General features: G+C 30.7%; 1 protein-coding gene across 1 annotated transcript in view; it reads left to right on the top strand.

Moving 5' to 3' along the window:
- The window catches only part of CNTNAP2 (contactin associated protein 2), a 2,674,182-nt gene that overhangs the window by 1,152,315 nt on the left and 1,498,933 nt on the right, over nucleotides 1-22,934 (top strand). The window contains exons 6-8 of the mRNA XM_074267631.1: nucleotides 3,870-4,054; nucleotides 9,824-9,967; nucleotides 14,655-14,919. Of these exons, the coding sequence (XP_074123732.1) occupies nucleotides 3,870-4,054; nucleotides 9,824-9,967; nucleotides 14,655-14,919 (594 nt within the window). The remainder of the gene's footprint in view (nucleotides 1-3,869; nucleotides 4,055-9,823; nucleotides 9,968-14,654; nucleotides 14,920-22,934) is intronic.

Here is a 22,934-nt window from a genome sequence, read left to right as displayed (position 1 = left end):
AACCAAAATCATAGTAAAAGAAAAACAACAACCACCAACAATAACAACAACAACAAAAAAACTATATCAAACATTCTATTGTACACATTTTCTTTTTGTTTGTATTATTTCAATCTGGAAAGGTGTAATCCCTTTCTACTCTGCAAATAAGGCAGATTTACCCATATATATGTATATATAAGATGCACAATAGTATAATTTCTTCTCTTTTAAAAAAAGGTTTGTGTATTTATCACACTTTAAATTGAATTATAACATCTATGAATATTGACTTTAACAAAAATCAGAAAACCATGCTGATTTGATCTTCTTATATGGCTAGGTAAACTTTATTTCTTTCCCACTCCTTCCCCAATATGGCAATAGTGATAGAGACAATTTCCCAAGATTATACTGCATAATTCTAAAAGGCAATTTGCAAAAAAAATAAATCCTCACTCCTTAGTTTTGAAGGTTTGCATTATGATAACAGGGAAATTATCTCCATTTCTTGAGTCTGTAATTCAGTCTCAACAAAATGATCTATGAGAGTATACATTGTTATGTTGTTTAAGAAAAGCACTGAAATTTGTGAATTTTATAAGGTGCATATTTATAGGAATAGGAATGACTGAATGATGCAAATGTAGGATTTTACCATGTTTTAGTGGTATTTACTATATAATAAAATACTAAAATACTAGTTTCACTATCTTTTCAGGCAAAGGTATAGATTTAGGATATTCCCAATTGATGTTAAAAAAAAAAGCACAACTTTCATTTTCATTAGAAAAGATTTTTATTAGTTTTTTTGTGGTTATATTTTATATTCATCCACAGAATGTTGTTTCTTCAGTGCTGCTTGCCTATATAGCATATAGTAAAATCAACTGAAGAAAAAGTAAAACCATTACCCATTCTAACTGAGCATATTTATGTGATCCCTCTTAGGTTATTGTTACTACCTCTTTGTGTAACAAAACAATTCAAAGTTAATATGCATGTTGTTCTTTGTCTTAAAACTGGTCAAGCCAAAAAACTATTCATTTCCCTTCCATCTGTTTCTTGTCTATTATGTGTGCAATATTATTGTCTAAGGGAAAGAGGAAAAATCATATTGTGAACAAAGTTCATAGCTTCCTCCTAGGGGAACACTTCTTCCAGAGGGAAATTGGTACACCTTGAATTGGGGATCCAAATGAAAACTCATTTTAAGAAAAGTCTGGGAAACTTAGAATTCTACTGCCCCTCTTTAATTTCATGCCTATATTTTAGGTTTTTCTCTCTGGGTTCTTCTATGCCCCTAGACTAAAAAAATTATGAAAATAATATTTCATAAATGTTAGTATTGAGGTTATGTTGTTTTCCCCCCTTTTTATACTTATTTTGATTTCTTCTGCTAGCATTTGACTCCTTGCATTTATCTTATAGATATAAAAATTGTGAAAATAATGTAAGATAGGAAAATCACATTTTACATATTTTACCTTATTTTACATATGATCCAAACCCTTAAAACTATCATTCTTATATTTTTTATGTTTACATGCCTTCTTCATATATTGTTGCAAATTTATCATTTCCCAAAGTTTATTTATTAATAAAAGAAAAGGGGCTGATTGATACATAAAGAAACACTAGCCTTCCTTATAGTGTTGCATTGTTTTATGTTTGGTTATTACTGAATTCTATCCTGATCATACTTCTTTTAATAACTAATTCTAAAACTTGGTCTGTACCCTATGCTACTACTTCTTTTTCTTCTTCTACTTCTTTCTCCCATCCTCCCCTTCCTCTTTTTCTTTTTTTCTCTTTCCCTCTTCTTCCTCTTCTTTCCCCTTCTCCTCCCCTTGTTCTCCTCCTCTTCCTTCCTTCCTCCTTTTTTGCCTCCCTCCTTCCCCTCTTTCTCTCTACCTCCTTCTCTCTCTCTCTCTCTCTCTCTCTCTCTCTCTCTCTCTCTCTCTCTCTCTCTCTCTCTCTCTCTCTCTCTCTTTTTCAACTACATATAAATATAAGAGAGGCTTTATGGAACTATAATCACCTGAGTTCAAGTCCTATCTATACAGTAGATTACCTGAGTAACTGATCAAGTCATACAACCTCTCATTGCTGTGACAATGATCTCTCAGATTACAAGATACAGAAATACTAAGAATGGCAAATTGATATTGGCAGAGAAAGTTTATCCATGCAAGGCCTCCTATTGGCATGGAATCATATAACATTAATTTTTGCATGTAAATATTCATATGTCTTTAAATATCATTACATATAATTTTATTAATATGCACATATATTCTAAAACAATACTATATTTATTCATAAATCTTCTAATTACTGTCCTTTACAAAGGAAGTTGTTCAAGTATTGAGTATGGAGTTAGCTAAAAAACAAACAAACAAAAAAAAACTTGGATTCATATATAGACATATAAACATAAGTCATTGATTTTAATGTGTTAATTTAAATATTTCCTTTTGTTAGATAATAGGCACTAATTTCTATGTAATAACAATATAACTGGCTTACTTTTGTTACAATATAAGGAAAGTGCTTTTATTTAAGATCATAGGATCGCAGATTTAGAGTTTCAGGAAATTTTCAAAGCCCCCTACTCCAATAGTGTCAAATTAAAGCAGAAATTGGGGATATTTACTATCTATTAGTGTCTCTACAAGCCACAAAGTCACTTAGAAAATCTCAAGTTAACCTTACCTGTGTTCAATTGTATTTTTCTATGTTATTACATATTCCCCAATTATATTTGAATCTGGTTGAACCCTGAGTACCATATTTGTGACTACTTGTTTCATACTTTTGCTCTAATCTAACCTTCTTATGTTATAAAGAATGAATTTAGGTACAGAGAGATGTGATTATTCTTTCCATATACAAATATTGAATCATGGAGTCAGAACTAGAATTCAGATTTCTTGACTTATTTTTAGAGGCCTTTTACATGCACTATACTATATTACATATTAATAAAAATTTTGGTCATAGGAGACCCTGTATGTCATTGCTAAAAGCAGTTATTCTTATCCCACTTAAAAGCCATAGATGTTGGACTTTTTTCTCTTTCTTCACCATTCATATTTTGTTAAATAATTGTTCTTCGAAAAGTCTACCCCCATTTCAGTGTTCCTTAATATTCCTTTTTTATGTTTTTAATTAATAGCTTTTCCCTGTTTCTTTGTTCCTTGATCTGCCTTTTAAATTGTCATGCCAGGAAAAGAAAGATTAAGGAAATCCCAGGCATTTGCCTATTCTGAATCCTTTGTAAGTAGTGTGATGTTCTTTTCAAATAGCAAGGGAAACTCTAAGACTCCTGGCCATTTCATTCCCCTTCTTCTTTGAAGCTAAGTGATATTTTGCTTTGGTAGCTAAAAGTTACACATAGACTCATAGAATTTCCAATATATGTAATTAAGGTTTATAAAGTGCTTTTCTCATAATAATCCTTTGAGTCAAATAGCATGACATCCTCATCTCACAAACGAGGAAACAAGTTCAAGGAAGTTAACAGTCTTATAGAGCCAGAACCTGAAATCACATCTCTTTACTGTAAGATCAATATTTTTTTCACAACATTAATTAAAATCTTTGACTTTGGTGACTTAAACATCTGGGTTTTTATTAACAGATATTGCTGAAGTTTTGTTACTTTATTTTTATGGCTTTTAAAAAATATAGGGCCAGGTTCAATTCTTAGTAGAGAATATTAAGTATACTTTGAACAGAGTCATCTCTAAGTATAATTACATTGCAATTTCTTATGCTAACTTCACCAAGAATTAGCTTTGGGAGATAGATGACTTTGTATGTGAAATTAACTCCTCCTCAGTAAGTCTGCCATTCATTCATTTCCTTGGTCTTTTCACATCAATCAGGGAGCAACCAATTTGGTTCCATATATGGCCATACATCTGTGATGACAGGAAGTTTGCTAGATGATCACCACTGGCATTCTGTTATCATTGAACGCCATGGACGGAACATCAACCTGACTCTGGATAGGCATTTGCAACATTTTCGGACGAATGGAGAATTTGATTATCTGGACTTGGATTATGAGGTAATTAAATAGATATAAATAATTTTAACATGGGGTGACCATCTTGATCATCGCCATTTTATAGAACCCAGACATGTATTTTACTTCACATTTTGTTTTCTCTCTGTCACATATTTTTCTATGCCACCTATTCTTTCCCATGACTCTGACAGCTTTCAAAAGTAAGTCATTGCATATGTCCAAATATATGAGTCACTTTAAAAATGATTAAAGTCCATATATCATGAGTTTATTTAATTTTTATAAGAATTAATTGAGGTATTTCAAAAGGCATTAATTTATTGAAGTTTACAATCTCTAAATATCATTCTAATGAAGGAAATATTCTTGGTGTTATTGTGACTGTACAATTAGCTTAAAAATCACTTGAGAATTCTAAAGGTTTTACTCTAATTTAATATTTTAATTGTGATGTGTATATGTATGTATATACATATATATGTATGCATATATATGCCTAAACAATTGTATGTGTGTATATACTGTCCCAATATGTATATACATATCTATATGTGTATACATAAATACACACATGTATATACACAGAGCTATATAATGGCTACAATGGACACTGGGTGGGGCTCAAGGATTGAGGGAAGATATAAATTTTATCTATCTATCTATATATATATATAAATTTTAGTTTATATAAAGTTGTTTATAATATAATGGGCTTATGGAGGTTCTTCAGTTTCTATTCAATGCATATTTTTTCATTGATTAAGAAAGCAGATATACATTATGACTTGGAGTAGCCCTCATATTCTTAACCTTTTAATATGTAGCCATCTCTAGTAAATAGTTTAATTCTAATACTAGGTAGTACTGTAGTAGTAAAAATAAAAACAACACATATAGTCATATAGTAGTTCCAACATAAATGTGTATATGCATATATTATATATGTTATATACATCTGGAGATAAAGAGAGTTAGAAAGAGATACAGACAGACAGAGAGAGAAAGAGAGAGACAGAAAGAGAGGGGTGGGGGAGGCGTAGGGAGGAAGGGAGTGTGTGTGTTTTCGTTAATACTGTCCTTAAATTAGTAGAGCACATTTTTTTTTTCTTTTAAAAAAGATAATAGACATTTTAAAAAATCAAAACAGTCATCAAAATCGATTTTAGTCTATAATGGAGCAAAATGAGTTCCACTTCAGTTAGTGTATGTCTCTTCCTGTCTTTCTCTGAACCTCTCCATCTGTCTTCCTATCTCTCTCTTTCTGTGTTTTTGTCCCCCTCTTTCTCTCTCCCTCTCTGTCTCTGTTTCTCTATCTCCATTTCTGTCTCTGTCTTTATGTCTCTGTCTGCCTCTTTATATATTTCTCTGTGTGTCTCTCGTCCTATGTGTATGTGTACGTCTGTCTCTTTGTCTGTTTTTCTGTCTTGTTTCTACTTTTGTCTCTGTATTCAATGTCTCTGTTTCTTTCTATTTCTCTGTCTCTCTGTATCTTTGTCACACACATATACACACAGAGAGATTAAAAATGCCACTATACTAGAATAAATGCATATCAGAATTCTGGCTTTGTTCTCTTCGGTGCTATTTTGATCTCGTCTGTAAATATATTCAAGATAGTGTTAGAATTTGTGTGTTTCACGTCTTAGTGTTTTAAAAATAATATTAAATATTTCCATATCTTTTCTGTTTTTTTTTCTTTTTATTTTCTGCCTTCTATTTCTATTCATAAATATCCTTGGAAGGCTTGTAGCTAGTTTGGGTCTCTTGAAAAACTTTATTTAAACTGGTTTAATCATCTATCATTTCTATCTCTTTTGTGAAATGACACAATTAATAATCTGTCATCCTTCTATATAAGATTTTACAATTGAATTCATATTCTAAATTGATGTTTCTTTTTACTGTCCCTTTTCCTCATTTGTGGAGTAAAACAAGTATTTAATAATTAAAGTACCTTTAACCTATTTTCATCTTGATTTGTGCTTGTTTTATAACAAATTATACAATTATATAAGATTATATATATATATATATATATATATATATATATACATATATGTGTTTGTACTACTACTTTTATCATCAACAGCTTCTTTAAGTAAGATATTATAACTTTGTAATATAAGATTTTAATTGTGTATATATTTCTTTCTCATTTTTATCATATCTCATTGTTTCATACTAATTTTTATATTTGTCCGAATAAGTCAGTGGTCTGATAATACAAACACATTTTATTTAGGAAATGATTCCTAGATCAGATACAACTTAATTCCTGACTTTTACAATAGAAGCAATATTACTTTTCCATGTTATCCAGTGCCCTTCATTTTTTTTTTCTTAAATTGAGTTTTCATAGAATCATAGATCTAAAACTGTAAAAAATCAGTTTTATTAATCTCTCCCTTCAATTTCAGAATTTCTAATTTGGTTTTTTATTTGTTCTTTTTCTAGCTTTTTTAGTTGCATGCCAATTCATTAATCTCCTCTTTTTCCTATTTTATTCTTGTAGCTACTAGAGACATAACATTTTTTTTTCTCTTTTTCTTACCCCTAACTGTTCATTTGAGTTTTCTGAAACTACTTAAGCACTTAAAAATATTATGAAACTCAGTCATGGTTCATGATTTGTTTCATGCAGCCTTGGTTACTCAAAGATCTTTACATTATGTTTAAAATATGCAATTCTGACATTTTAAAAATAATTTTGATTTTTAAAAATTCTAATAGAAACTTGATGATTAGAATAAGAATTACCTTTGAATAGAACCCCTCAGCTCTCCTTCTTAATAAGTGGGGGAGAGACTAGAAGGAGGGAGAAAATGTGAAACTGAAAGTAAAAATCTAACAAAAACAAATAGAACTGGGAGTTTTAAAATGTAATAGTATTAAGAAGCTCAGTGGTCAGAAAAAGTGATACAAGGACATTCTCAAGGTCTTTTCCAAGAACTTTATAATTGCCTTATGACATGGGAAACACTGGTATAGGATCACCCAGCATGGTGTGCCCTCATCAGAGAAAGTGCTATGAGCAAAACAGAAGTGAATTAGTTCTGAAGAAACACAAGAAGCATAAAGTTAGAGAAACCACCCTAAATGTTCCTAGGGACTATTTGTATCTTATCCATGGCAAAGCATTCTGATACTTATATGGTCTGAACAGCCACAGTCAGATACTATAACTTGACTCTAAAATAATGATGTCATTTTGGTCCCCTTTGAGAATAAAGGACAACAACAGAACAACCAATTCTATATGTTTTATTGTTATTAATAATAATAATAATAATAATAATGAGGAGGAGGAAGAGGATGATAAATAGGAATGAGAGTGATTCAAATATATATTTACTCATTTTACAAAGCAACTAGTGAAGAACAATAAAAGTACAATCTGTTCCCAGGTTCCTAAAGTTCTTGGAACTGATGGTGAATCTAAGCTAACCTAGACTTTATAAGTTAGGTGCCCCCCAAGAATAAACACCCTTAGGGAATATAGCCCTATATCAGTCTTTGTTTGAATCTACATTTTAAGGAAAGTACTAGACCATTTGGACAATTCAGGGACATAATCTGAATATTCAACTTGCCTTGAAACAGTTTTCCAAAAGCATAACTAGAAATAACTCCTGACTTTAGAATAGTACAATATATGAGAGGATTCTTCACCTTGTGAAGTACACTAGGCAAATCATTATCATTACTTTTTAACAAAAAGCACTATTAATTTTTAATAACATTTTTTGCATTGCAAGATGAGAGGAAAAGAAGATTGGACTGAATATCAACAGTAATAAAATCCAAATTTACAAGGATTAACAAGTCCAGAAGTTTCATTTAGCCACCTATCCCCCAGATATAAACTTTTATAACTACAAATTTATAGGATATAAAAATCATAAAAAGTTTCATTAGTTGGTCCCATTTATTTTTCATGTGAAATAGTTGAGGCCCAGAAATGACAAATGATTGCCTACAGTTGACACTAGTATTAAAAATGGAGGTGACATTGGATGCTTCTCTTTCATATAAATGAAATTTTGGGAGCATAGCATAATCCCAATAGAGAAAATTTGACTATGTAGAGCTCATAATTTCAATCATGGTTTAAATGGTTTTCAACTGTATCCTCAAACTTTTCATGCTACAGGAAGATTTAAAAGTTCAGCATCTCATAATTATTATATGAGTAGCCAAAGTTTTGTTCTTGTTGTTGTTGTTTTTGTGGTTTGTCTTTGGTTCTCAAGGTAATGAAACAAGAGTTCAATTTATTGTTTTATAAACACAAAAATAGTTTTAGCCAATTATATCAACTTTTTATACATCTTTATATAATTTGAATTGTCCCTTGGATTCTATCAACCTTGCATACTTATACATTCTTCAGGAATTTCCTAGAATAAAAGTCTTAGAATTAGGAGATACCTTAGAGGTCACCTAATCTAATCTAGACTTAAACAAGTATCCTACGTATATCACAGAAGAAAAATAGTCTGCCCTCTTAAAGAAAAGCAAACAATAAAAGAGTTTCCTTTATCTTTTAGGACTTCAAAAAAATAAAGCATTTTAATTATTCTGATTAGCGATATCTATCTAGCCATCTAATCTATGTATCTATGTGTGTGTATATATATATATATATATATATATATATATATATATATTCCACAATGGCATATATGTACATGTGCCTGTATCTATATGCATATATAAACATCAAATACACATACATATGCAATCACATAAAAGTCTATGTTAAATTCATATATGTGCATACATATGCATTAATGCATGTCTATAGGCATGCATTATATGTGTATATGTGTTTATATAAATATGTTCAATAATGTCAAATTAATATATAGATGTAATAATTACACACACATAGAACATGTAGAATATCATATGCATACATATATGAGCATGTGTATGGTATGCATATATGCACAGCGATTTGTGAGCTATGTATATATATATATATATATATGTACATATATATATATATACATATGCATATTAATTTTCATCCACATTATGTATTCTATGATGTCAAATTTATATAAAGAGAAAGCAACATATACATGTATGTATTTTGCATTGTATATATGCATATATATTATATATTACATGCACATGTGTACATATACATGTACATATATGTATACACATCAAATGGAAATATAATACACATTTATATATTGAATACATATATTTATTTATATATGATTAAATTCTATAGTGTCAAATTCATATATATATACACACACATTTTTATAACTGCTGTCCTTTTCATGCACTGCTAAACCAGTGAGTCTTACTATGGTTTCTTTACTAGGTTCAATATTTGCCTCTCTCATGATATTTTGAATACTTTACATAATTTAAGAGATATTGCCATCCTTGAGTTTCAAATAGAATTAGATAGACTATATGGCAAAAGCACCATCTTGTTCATACATTCTAAGAAAATATTTTCAATCAAAGCTGTAAAAAAAACAAAAAAGAAATAAAAAATGGTAAGTGTAGAATTATACCATCCAATTATATTATACTGGCAGGCCTAAATTCTTTTTTGAAATTATACTCAGTAATATTCCTTTAAAGAAGATTTTTTTTAATGTACAAAGACCTTCCTAGTAAATGGGAGAAGAATATTTTGAAATTGTTTTCAGTATAGAGAACATTTGTCCACATTTTATTCAAAGATGAATCTCCTTCAGTAGGTTAATATAGTTACTCTTTTTCTCCCTGGTGCTATTTTAAAATTGTATTTGTATTACATTCTGTATATCTTTATCTGTCTCAAAGATAACCTTTGGAGGTCTGCCTTTTTCCGGGAAGCCAAGTTCCAACAGTAGAAAGAATTTCAAAGGATGCATGGAAAGCATAAACTACAATGGAAATAATATCACTGATCTTGCCAAGAGGAAGAAATTAGAGCCTTCCAATGTGGTAAGACTTGTCTGTTCAATGAATTTTAGAATGATGATAAGTGAAAGATGGTCATTTGCTTGAATTGGTAATTTGTCATAGATGGAAAAAGGGAGGATTGGTGATATTAGAGCTGAAAGACTGGAATTAGGAAAATAATAACTCACTTTTATAAAGAACTTTTGGCTTTTTGAAGTGTGTCCCATGCAACCAACATATAAAATAATACTATCATATCATTAAACTGTTTCATGTTATAATATCATTATAAATTAAAGATTTTAAAGATTTCAAGAAACCTTTGAAACAATCAACGAGATCCATTTGTGAAAATAGAATTATCTGTAAACTACAACATATGCATCATGTCTCTTTGGGTATTGTTTGAAGATTTCTAATGAAATTTAAGGACTATTATTCTTGAAGCAGCCCATATTATTTTGGGATCATAAAACAGTGCTTCAACTCCTGACATGTCTCAGGTCGAGGTGACTGTAACTGAATTAAATCAAAGACAAGTTAATGGATCTAATTAATGTGGGGCACAAAAGTATTATTTTCAAGTGCTTCTACAAAAAGTAAAAATACATCAACCAAAGGAGACAACTTAGACATGCATTCCATGGTTACCTAATCCAATTGTAATCTTATAAATAGATCCCAATTTGCAAATGCAATTTAAATGAGATTTTGGTTGAAATGTTTTATGTAATATAAAATAAGTTCAAATTTAAAATATAGTCCTCTTATTTTGGTGCTCTATCAGAGAAGAAAAGTTTTAATAGGAAAACTATTCAATTTAAATTTAAAAAATAAACTATTTAAAATGCCATTTATATCTGAGTTGAATGTGACATTGGCAGAGCAACCTTCAACAAAATAACTTAAAAATTATCCCTATCTCTAACTTTGGTGTGAATTTCTAGCACTAGGTCTTAATTAAAAGTGGATCTTTTTAATCTTTATTATATGAGAAGTTTAGAACTTACTAAGGCAATGGAACAGGCAAAATTAAAGCATTTTCAAAAATTAGCAATAATGTGGGCCTTTATGCTTCCAAGAAGAAGAAGTGTCTACCATCTAGACTCTGGGCCCTAGATAAACATAAACATAGCTAATAACTTGAAGACCTCGGGCCCCAAATATTGTACAATTTAGGGCTCCAATATAATTGAATTTTACTAAACTGGTTATTAATACTTTAGACATGAAAGTCACTAACTTCTGGTGAAAAGGGAGGGGGAAACCACTTCAACCATTAAAAATAAAATAATAATGGACTTAATTTAACATGTTGAAATTGAAATTTAAATGCAAATTTCTGATAAAGTGGTTTAAATATAAGTTTATTTTATATGAAGATGTAATCTATAAGCATATAGAGATGAATGAAACTAGATTTCAAAATGGGTAGATTGCTGAACTGTGAATCTGAAAGCCCTGAGTTGTGTGCTTACCTCACCATTTCTAATACTCATGATCTTGAGCAAGTTACTAAATCCCTCTTTATTTCAGTATTCTCATCTATGAAATGGGGATAAAAATAATACTTATCTCACAGGATTATTTTGAAGATTAAATAAGATTATATGTAAAGTGCTTTGTAAACCTTAAATATATATTCTAGCTATGAATGTAATTATTAAAATGATTCTCATTTTTAGCCCTGGGGAACTAATCCATTTCAGTCCCCCATTTATGCAAAAATAAATCATTTAGTCAATTTACAGGTATTATTAAATAACCATTTTGTTCCCAGCATTGTGCAAGCCATTGGGCAAAAAAGAGACAAAACTGTTCTTATCTTCAATTATTACCTAAAAAATTTCTAATCATGGGAGCCAGTGAAGATGAGTGACACTTTCATTTCAAAATATTATTTCTATTGCATTTCATTGAATTTTCTGAATGAGTTAATGAATGTATATTTATTATATACTTTCTAATTCATTCTCATTGGTTCCTGAACTGCTTTTGCATGATTCACAGATTCATTTGAACTGTGAAGTCCATGCAAAATAACACCCAAAATATATGTAAAGGAAGTGAGGATATTTTCTAATCATAAGCTCTTAAAATATACATCAACAACAATATACTCATAAAGGAAACATGTGCATGTCACACACACATACACACACTATATTCCCAGTTGTAGAATGAAATTTAGAGTCAGAATTTAAATTCGTTCTGAAAGCTCTGGGCAAAACAAAGAGAAATGAGGATTATATAGAAAGAACTTCTAGACAAGAGCAAATATTTGTGCATGAGACTTGCTTTCAAAGACGCCAGAGGCTGACATTTCAGTGAAAGATTGACACCCAAAACACACTGCCACTTTCCCTCATTACATCTAGGCTACAGAGTTTGCCACTGATCAGTCAAGAAAAACCTTTTACTTTGCCATAGAGACCGTTTTCATGACTCAAGTATGTGGTCAGGTCCAGAAGCTCAGTTAATATGCAAAGACATTCTCTTTCATCACTAAAAGGAAATATTTTAAAATAATCATCTGTGAAGGTATAAAGGAAATATAATTTGAACATTAATTCAAAGAGACATGCAGTCTTAGATCTGATTGTTAATGTGCTGAGGCTTTTTTACAGACATGGAAGACTCATGGCATATTAGGGTATGTAAGTGTTTGCAAGGAAAAAAAAATATTCTGAAAGACAGGATGAAAATGTCATCTTTACGGAGTGTATCTGCACATTAAAAATGAATGGGAACCAGGCAATTTATCTAAATAATTTCAAGAAAGATAGTACTTTTCTCTCAAGTTATCAAAATCTTACTCATTGGTTTAATTGCCTCTTTCACTATTTTATGTGTAGTAGACACTGACTTTGTGAATTATTGCCGGGCTATCAGAATATAATCCCATTTTCTAGGCTATGTAAAATAGCACGTCAAATTAACAGAGCAGCATACATATAGCAATGGCATACATTGGAATAATGCTAAAATATTACTATCCAGAAAGCAAGATTTCAAATGAAATTAAACCACCTAGTTGCCTCATCTATGTAAGATTATTTATTGAGGTACCAAATGATCATTGATATCAAAATCTTACCTATTAATTCGTATATTTTGGGTAATTTAATTATGGAAGTTGGTTGCTGTGTCATGGAAGACAATCTATCCAGGTGAAGCCATATATGAAAAGGAATATCTCATCTCCTCAGAGAATTCAATAGCATGCCCTGAAGATATAATCATTGGTCATCAACTCCTCAACCTCAAAGAAAAAGTGAAAGAAGGAAAGTACTTGGAAAAATCAGGCCAAAGGAGGCAGACAGCATCATAGTTATAGTATCCACTGAGAACAAATGGCCTAGGGCAGGGTGAAGAAGTAGACCATGAAGTATACTAATAGCAAAAGAGATGAACACTCTAAGAAGAAGCTGCCTTCACCCATGTGTCAGTGAACTATTTCCATGTTCCAATTAGCACATTCTAATTACAGCTTTAACTGATCTAAGATAGACTCTCCTGTGAATTTGTCTTACTGCAGAAACCACAACACATAATGGTATAGAATGAAAACTTACTATAATTGAGTCTGGTTATATTTCAGTCTACCAGGGATTTGAATAATTCTCTTTCTGTTGCATTAGTAATCTGGGTGAGTTAATAAAATTCCCTGAAGACTATTACAGTAAGAGATACTCTACAAATTTAAAGGAAAAAAAAAAACCTTGCTTGGTTTATGGCAAGGTAGAGTGAGACTTGGGATTTTTTAGAATGATGACCTGTTATTTTATGAGCTTTTAAAATATATTAAAACATTAATAAAAAGGAAAAGAACAATAAAAAAGGTGATTGGGAGACTTGGGTTCTTGTGTTGCTTCTGTTTCTAAAAGGGCTAGTGACCTCAGACAATTTATTGGATATCACTTCTGTTACTTGTCAAATGGGAGAGTAGGATTAAATATCTAAGATTGTTTTTACCTTAAATAATCTTAAATTGAAATTATTATATATTCCAAATTACTTTCTCATGAAATTGGAAAGTATTATGCAGAATGAAAGAAAATCTAAAAAGCTTAAAGGGTGCAGCATTAACAGAGATGATCAGTGTCAAAGGAAAAGCTCATACATCTTCATTCTGCAAGTGAAACAAGAACTTTTGCTATAAAATGTCAACTTCTCACACCGTGAAACAAAAGTGCTATTCTTTCTGTTCATCAGAGAACAGTAAATGATATATTAACGAGCATATTTGTTATAATCCAGCTAATGTTCAATAGAGGGCAATGACACCCTGGCTTTATGAATCATACTGTCACCAGGGAAAGATTTATTGAAAATCAAAAATGAAGAACCATATCTTGTCTTCCCTCCAAAAACATGGCATACACACATGCACACATATACACATACACACACACACACATACACACACAGAGTCATCAGTAGGATTAGATCACATTTGCCAACTTAATTCATCAAATATTATTATCTCTCCCTATTCCACATGTACTGACACCATATTGTACACTTTGGCTTGACAGCCTTCTAAATATGAAGTATCAACTATCCATCTTCATGTCATGGTCTCAAGTTGGTGTTTAGAGTAAGTCCTTGCTTTAATCTGAAACTTGGGAATTTATAAGTATACTACTGGAATGTGAATTTAAATAGTTATCTTCAGTAGGTACATGCATTTCAGTTGTGTTTTTGTTGTTGTTGTTGTTTATTTTAGGGAAATTTAAGTTTTTCTTGTGTGGAGCCACATACAGTCCCTGTGTTCTTCAATGCCACAAGTTACCTGGAGGTACTTGGCCGCCCCAACCAGGACCTATTTTCAGTCAGCTTCCATTTCAGGACATGGAATCCCAATGGCCTGCTACTTTTCAGCAATTTTGCAGATGGTTTAGGGAATGTGGAGATTGACCTCACTGAGACCAAAGTTGGTGTCCGTATCAACATCACATTAAACAAAAAGAACCAAATTGACATTTCCTCAGGTTAGTGAAAACATATTTGGTATTGATATTGTCCATGTAAAGTCCAAAGAAGTATATTTAATGTTTACTGTTGCTCTCAGTAAAACCTTGTATTAATGGAAAATGTTGAGATAACTCTTTCTATTGAATAGCAGCTGAATGAACAAGATAAACCTTTAAAAACTGCTCTTGGAATTCTTTGAGAATATTTCATCTCACTATGATCACTTACTCTATGCATTTCCATCTGTCTGAGTAATTTTTTTGTCCAACAAGTGTGAATATTAATCTCAAGTAAGATAAAAAGGTGTCTGGTCACTCAGTATAAAATTTGATCATTAATGATTCCTAAACAAGATGGATTTCAAACTCTTAACAACAATATCTCATTTGAATTAGTACATACATGATTAAATGTTAGTCTATATTGCTATCTGAATAGATTTTATATAATACTAGTCAGTGGATCATAGAGAAATGGACTAAAATTCAATATTACCAAATTAAAAAAATAGTTGCTCACAAACAGAAAAAAAGGAAAAGTCAGTAGGGAAAATATGTGTAAAGAAGAACAAATGACTTCCATGATACAAATTATATAATGATTATTTAGGCAAAATAAGGTAGGAAAATATGTTGATGTCATCCCAAACAGTTGAATCCCTAGGATATTGTTTTTCTTAAAAAGAAACAATAAATGTTCCTAGGATAACATTCTTTATTCAGTAAATGTATTTAAAAAGGAAATTATTTTTAAATGTAATAAGGGACTTTGTCCAGAAACAAGGGAAGTTTAAGCAAAATATTGAGTTGTTTAACCCTGGAAGTGGTTATTGATCTTCCCCCAGATTTTTTTTCCAGAAGACAGCCATGTGCTTTCAGTGGTTTGAGTGAAGGCTAGTTTAGAAATAAAAGGCTGAATCAGATGGTTTTTATTGCTGTTGTCTCTATATTTCTTATTTGTTGATTCTACGTTACAATAATGAAAAAGTTCCTGTTTGAAAGAAGGGTATATCTTTTTAGTTTTGTATGTAATATTTATATATCTTGGCTAAGAATGTATCATTAGAAAAAAAAATACTAGTAAGTATCTGAGAAAAGATCTTATTTCTTAACACTAAATTATGATAAAAGTAGGAGTCTGTAAGGGTTAAAATAAACCAAAGAAATTATAAAGTCATCCTTTTATTTCTTTCTATGCTACATTTATCATGAAATGTTTTTGAAATATAATTATCTGTGTGTCCTATTCCCCAACCAGATTAAAATATACATGAGGACTGATGATGTCTTATCCGAACTTCCTCTTTCCTTCATTAGCTAATGCTGTATTCTACAGATAACTGGGACTTAATACACATTTGAAAAATTGAATTGAATCATTCATGTATGATTAAAGAACTCTTTCCAATAAATTAAAATATTGATACATCTCAAATCTACTTATCCCAGACACAGAAAGCATCTATACAATTCTTTTTTTTATTTTAAATTTCTCAAGTTCTAAAACCTTGAACAATGAAATTCTTCTATCTAACTACTTTCTTGTTTCTTTCTCTATCCTCTATAAACTCACTTTTTCTGAACTTACTCTTTGAACTCATCATAATTTTAACTTTCTATTCATTTAGTCTGTTATCTATATTCTGGCTTTGCTTCACATCTCCCATAGATTTGACATGATAGTCAACCATTTCATTTACATACTTTGTTTACTGTTTTAATTCTATGACACCCTGACATTCATCTTTTTTCTCTTCAAAAATCATTTAATCTAGATTCTCCATCTACTTGTTCCATTCATTGTTTTGAGTGAAAATTCTGAAACCATGATAATTAGGTCCTATAAAATTTATTCCCTCTAACCTCATTTAAGATTTCACTGCTGCACAATCATAATTTGATTGATTTCTTAACTCCCTATTATTTCCCAATAAGCTGTTTAAAACCTCAGTTATTCTCAAATCTCGAATTCTTTTCTTCACTATCTTGAAAGGTGACTTTGCCTCATATTTTATTTGAGAAGATTGAGTTATTCTTTCAGGAGGTCTTTCAACTCTTCTTATTCATAATACAGTATCTCTTTATGTCTTCATCTATCTTGCTTCCTTCTTGTATCTTGGAATGAGAATGCCAATTTTCTGGTGAAAGTAAACCCTTCCACTTCTAGCAAGCTATTAATCCCTCTTGTTATCTTTTGGTTAGCCAACTTAGTTATCCAGTCTATATCCACAAAGGAAAACTGATGCACATGCAATAAAATCTTATTCTCTGGACAATCTTAAGTTTGGGTTCACGCATTCAATCTTTTCAGTGAATGAGCAGCAAATATGAAAATTTTTACAATGTTCAAAAATTGACTAGACTGATGTATATAGTTTCCTATTGTAGCTATATTGAATCATATTGAAAAAAATTTGATTTGAAAATAGCTAAGTAACCTTTCAAATGTTATTTTTATTAGTTTATGGCATTTATACTTATTATTTTCTCAAAGCTCAAAGTGTACTAAGATTTTTGAGACATATTGAATAAATATACTTATTAACTCATATTTAGCTTACCTCTCTGCAACCTGTTAACAAATATAGTATGAGAAATTTTGTGAAATGATTTGTTGAAATTAAGGCATAATGTGCTTCTGGCATTCCCCTGAACAATTTGCCTTGTAATATTTGAAAAACGCAAATATGTTTAAGGACAAAAAATATCTTTTAAGAATCAAAAAGGTAGAAATAAGCCAACTTAGGCTATAACTATATGAACTATATTTTCTTTGAGCTCCAAGAAATACTGAAGGTCTAAAATTCTGAGCTTTGCTTCTAGATAAAGCACGTGAGCACCCTTAGCATCCTACTCAGAGACTGAAAGATGGTTCATTTTTTCAGGAAAAGAATGAAAAGAACTTGGCACAAAGATGGCACTAGTGAACCAATCCAAGAAAAATGGTCAATGCCAAAGGGAAATCTCCTTTCCCATCTTTATCAGCCCCAAGAGAGGTGTGAAGAACCACAGGATGAAAAATGTCTTTGAAAACACAAGTTTTTCACTGTATTAAGGGAATAATAGCTTTGTCAAATGTTAGTCACAGAAGTTGTTAGTAATTGCAGATGATAGTGATTCTGTAGAGGTATTAGTCTTGTACCTTATGCAAAGATTAATTCAATGTCAATCATTTATTTATATTACAACAAAACAGGTAATATATATTTTTATAATGTTTTGTTTTCCTTTAAAACAAGCAAGTACAGGTTTTATAAACTTTTCATCCAGAGAACTATTTTGTAGCTATGAAATTACTGTTGCTATTGTTGTTGTGTTTGTCCTTTGCTTGTAAGAGGATCATTGACATCATAGAGTCATATCTTGACTTGTGTTTGAATTAGAGTTAAGTGAGCCACCCTCAAATTCTCTCCCAGAGTCCCTGAAGATCTGTGGCAAGACAAAAGTCAAGATGTCTGGTAATGATCCTGTATATAGTGGATGACATAGGCAGCTTTCATGTCAGACTAAACTCTAAATGTTCCACAGTGCCTGCTTCAACCACTTTCATGGTAGTTGGAAGAAATTATTATCACCTACTCATTCTGTTGGGGAAAGTCTTTCCGTACTTGAGGTAGAGATTGCCTAACTCACAGATGGGTTTGAGAATTGTTTATTAGCTTCAACCTGGTTTAACCCATTTGCAGAGATGATTTACCAAAATATGGCACTATAGCTTCTTGGAGCCATAGGTGAGCATTGAGTACGAGGCAGACACCAAAAGTTTTTGAGTAGCCCTGAGCTTCTAGTCCTCCTTGAATACCCCATAGAACTAATTATTAACATTAGCATGACACATTCTTGATTTAGCCATGTTTGATCTTTGTAATCACTACTTTTCTTTCTCTGACTTATTGTAATATTAACATCACTGCATCTTTTCTGCAAGCTTCCTAATGTCTACAAAGAATGCTATATGTCAATATTTCTGAAAGTGGCATCAAATTTGGGAGAGCTTTTGCTATTGACTGAAGAAATATTTCTCTATCTACATAAAAGAGGCATGAAGAATTACCTCCACTTTGATAAAGTCCTGGTTTTCAGTAGTTTTGGCATCATCAGAGTAGTGTGGGTAACAAAGAAACTCATCTCAAATGAATAATTGGCAGTTCCATCATTTGTTTAGGATTCAAAGCTGGGATTTATTCAATCAAATAATTCAATCAAATGATGGTAGTCACATTTAGTTTAGAAGTGACTATTTATCCCAAAATAAATAAATGAGATTCTCTTAGTGCTTTGGTTTCTCTTTGGTTTTTCTCTTCCATATAATTCCATGGTATACAAAGCAATGGTAAAATAAGGCGCCTCTTTATATTTCCAATTCACTTAAAAAAATCAACAGTCATGAATTTATCCTCTTCCCTATGAAAAGGATGATAAATTCATAGCTGAATTTAGTCAGGAAGACATTCATTCAAATCTCACTTTAAATAATTAATAAAAATTAATAAAAAACTGTGTAATCTTAGTCAAGTCAATTACCCCCTCTTAGACTCAGTATTTTTTGTCTGTAAGCAATATAACAAGTAACATTTATGTAATGCTTTAAGTACTACAAAGCATTACAAAATATTACAAAGCATTCAAATATGCTCTGGACCAGAGAATAGCAGATCATTCCAAGAAATTCCAAATGGAGTCACAGAATTGGAGACAATTGAAAAAAGATAAGATTTCACAATTAACTTTGTCTTGCCTATTTGGACTTTTCCATAAAGCAGCAAGATATGCATGATCAAGAAATGCATAACTCAAAAACTGAGCACTTTCACCATGATAGCCAGTATCTCCAAAACAAAACAAATTTTCCTCCCACTTTACACATTACTTCTCAATTCTATCCTGTTTAGCCTTTTTCTCAATTAGTGTCTCATCTTCTCTGATATAATTACAAATAACTGAGTGCTCTGTGGATAATTCTATGTTAATGAAATCCCTCTATTAGCATTAATATTAATTGGTTAAAAATGGAAAAAAAATCAGGTGAATGTGGATTGTCATATGCAACAGATTTCTTCATTATGTTATGGTTTTTTTTTTTGTTTGTTTGTTTGTTTGTTTGTTTTTTTTGCCAAAACCAGCCCTGTCACAAACTTCAACAATCCTTTCTAGAGCTGCAGTTATTCTAATCTCCTAATTTTTTAGCCTTCTTGTTTTGTTTTTTTTTTTGACTCCTCACTCTACTGAAACTACTCTTTCCTAAATTATCAATGATATTAATTGCCATATCTGTTGGTCTTTTAACAATCATCCTTCTTGCTCTCTGTTGAATTTGACAGCATTGATCCTCTTTTTTTCTGGATACTTAACTCTCTCCAGTATCCTGGAAAGTATACCCTCTTTAAAAATTCTCATCTCTGCACATGTGAAGTACTTATAAATAGAATTTTTCTGATATGCAAATATCTTCCAAATTGATAACTTCCATGGGTTTTAGATTAATTTGTTAAAATTCAACATCTCAAGCAGATTTGTATGAACAATTATCAGGAAAGACAAAAATTTACTAGCTGTATATCATAATTGCAATTTTATTTATATAATTGATGAGTAAAATTAGTTATATGAATTATTCAGTATATTCAACAATGTATTTTCTTCATTGGACGCATATAGGTGTATATACATACATATATACATATATAATTGTGTATATGTATGGAAGATGACATTTTTAGCTATACCAGTCATTAAAATCAATTGCCAAAACAAATTTGACTCACAAGCAAAACTTTCAATCATGGTGTCACAAGATACTAACAAGATTTTAATCAATAAGGAAGCATATTTTGTTACATTGCTAAAATATTGCTAAAATATCATTATTAGTAATATTTGAGGGGGAACAAAATATTTTGGATAATGTTTTCAAAAATAATTCATTATACTTCATTATCATATCTTTTTTGAGTTTCTGTTTTCCATTAATTATAGAGTATGCATAATATATATATATATATATATAATAGAGTAATATAGATATGCAATTCATAACTAACTTAATACATGTATTATGGGATCATGTGCTTCAAATCATTTGTTTGTTTGTTTTCCCGATAAAAGAAAATTTGGAAATCACTGTCCAAGAGCAGGTATTCTTATCTATGCATAGATTTTGAGGGTTTGTGAACTTGGAAGAAGAAAAATGGCTTTTTTTTTTTTTTTAGTAACCTCTAACTGAAATTCAGCAGTTCCTTCCTCTTACATTCTTTATAAATGTATACAACAAACCATGGTAGTGTTAGCCTTCAGCAGATTGTCATGGGATTCTTTGGCACTAAGTCCTTGGATGTGTTATAGAGACCAAGGCTTTCAGTCACCACAATTAACAAATTGAGGTGACAATCTTTTCCCACTTTTCTTATACTTAATATTTAAGTATTATTAATCTTACTTTCAGAATATTTTGTTATTTTTTTTTCTCTACTCAAATAATCAACTTCCTGTTTTAGGTCCTTATTACTTTTAAACTTCTCCGTATTTGACCTGGGCCCCTCTTTACACAAGCTGGTGGTTCCCCATTCCCAGAGAGTCACCATATTAAGTTAGTACAGGCACCTAATCAGCATAGTTCATAATAGCCTTGAGTTCTAGCTTTAGCTTCCTAAGTAGCTAGCACTACAGGCACATACCACTATACTAGGAAGGTCCTCATTCCTTTTTTTTTTTTTTTTTTTTTTTTTTTTTTCTTTATAATGTCTCTTAGCTATTCTCCATCTTTCTATTCTCTTTCCTTTCTAATTAATTCTTTATGCAGCTGACACATTGATATTCCTAAAGCATAAGTTTAGCCATATTCTTGACCTCAGAAAATATCTGCTTCTTTATTGCCATGTAAATTTCTCTATTTGCCATGTAAAGCTCTTCATAATCTTGCTGATTTCACTCATATCACATTTTCTCAAATATGTCTTGTTTTATTCCAGACAGACCAACTTACTTGATATTCCCCACACAGAACATTTTCCTCTACAAGGTATAATGCACAATAAGAATGCTTCCATTCCTCATCTACACCTGAAATTCTGAACTTCATGATTTATCCTTTCTAGTACAAAGTTTTACCATTTATTGGTGTTTTCCCTATCCCACAAAAGTTATTATTTTTAAATTAACTTTTAAAATATTTTATATTTATTTATTTATGTACATTTTATTTTCATTAAGTAGAATGTAAAAGCTTTGAAGGTTAAACTGTTGTATTTTTGTTCTTGCATTTCCAGAAACATGCAAAATTATGTGCTTGATACATGTTTTTTAAATTTAATCAATTTATTGAATAAATCAAGCATTTTCATAACAGTGCACTTAAAAAGGGGGTTGCGTATAAAACTGCAAATCTACTACATACAATATGATATTTCAAATATACAACAAAATTAATCAAGTTGGATTATCATTTGATATTAGTAATAATTTTAGGTCATATAAATATCACTTGCCTGCTGAGATCACATTCATGGAGCATTGCATATGGGTTCAAATTGTAAGAGTAACCACAAATGTTCTTTTTTAAAGCACATGTAAAATATTCATACATTTTATAACTCAAAAAATAACAATTTAATATTTATATTTTTAATTTAATATTGTATATTTTGGGGATTGAGTCAACCTACAATCAAGGCCATTTCTGTTGGATAATAAAACAACTAAATGAAAATTAATTTGTTGATGCATTCATCTGCTAGGTTTCAATTATTTGGCAACATAAGATATTGGTAGTATTTTGATGCATGTTTTTATTGATTTTAATACTTTGATGCTAGATTAAGGAAATATTAAATCTTCCTTCAGTAATGGGTTGAATGGCCAGAAGGTCCCCCTTTTCCATTGTAATTATAGCTATAGCTCTATAGTTATATTTCTATTCATAGTTTTATTATTGCTCTTCACAGTTGTTATATTATTATATCATAAGCTTATGAAAAATAGGTCATCCCTCCTTTCATACAGATTGTTTTCCTAAAATTGTTTGGAAATTCTTTCAA

This window comes from Sminthopsis crassicaudata, chromosome 5 (assembly GCF_048593235.1).
Source record: "Sminthopsis crassicaudata isolate SCR6 chromosome 5, ASM4859323v1, whole genome shotgun sequence".
Classification (NCBI taxonomy): Eukaryota; Metazoa; Chordata; class Mammalia; order Dasyuromorphia; family Dasyuridae; genus Sminthopsis; species Sminthopsis crassicaudata.
This window is presented reverse-complemented; position numbering and strand designations above follow the sequence as displayed.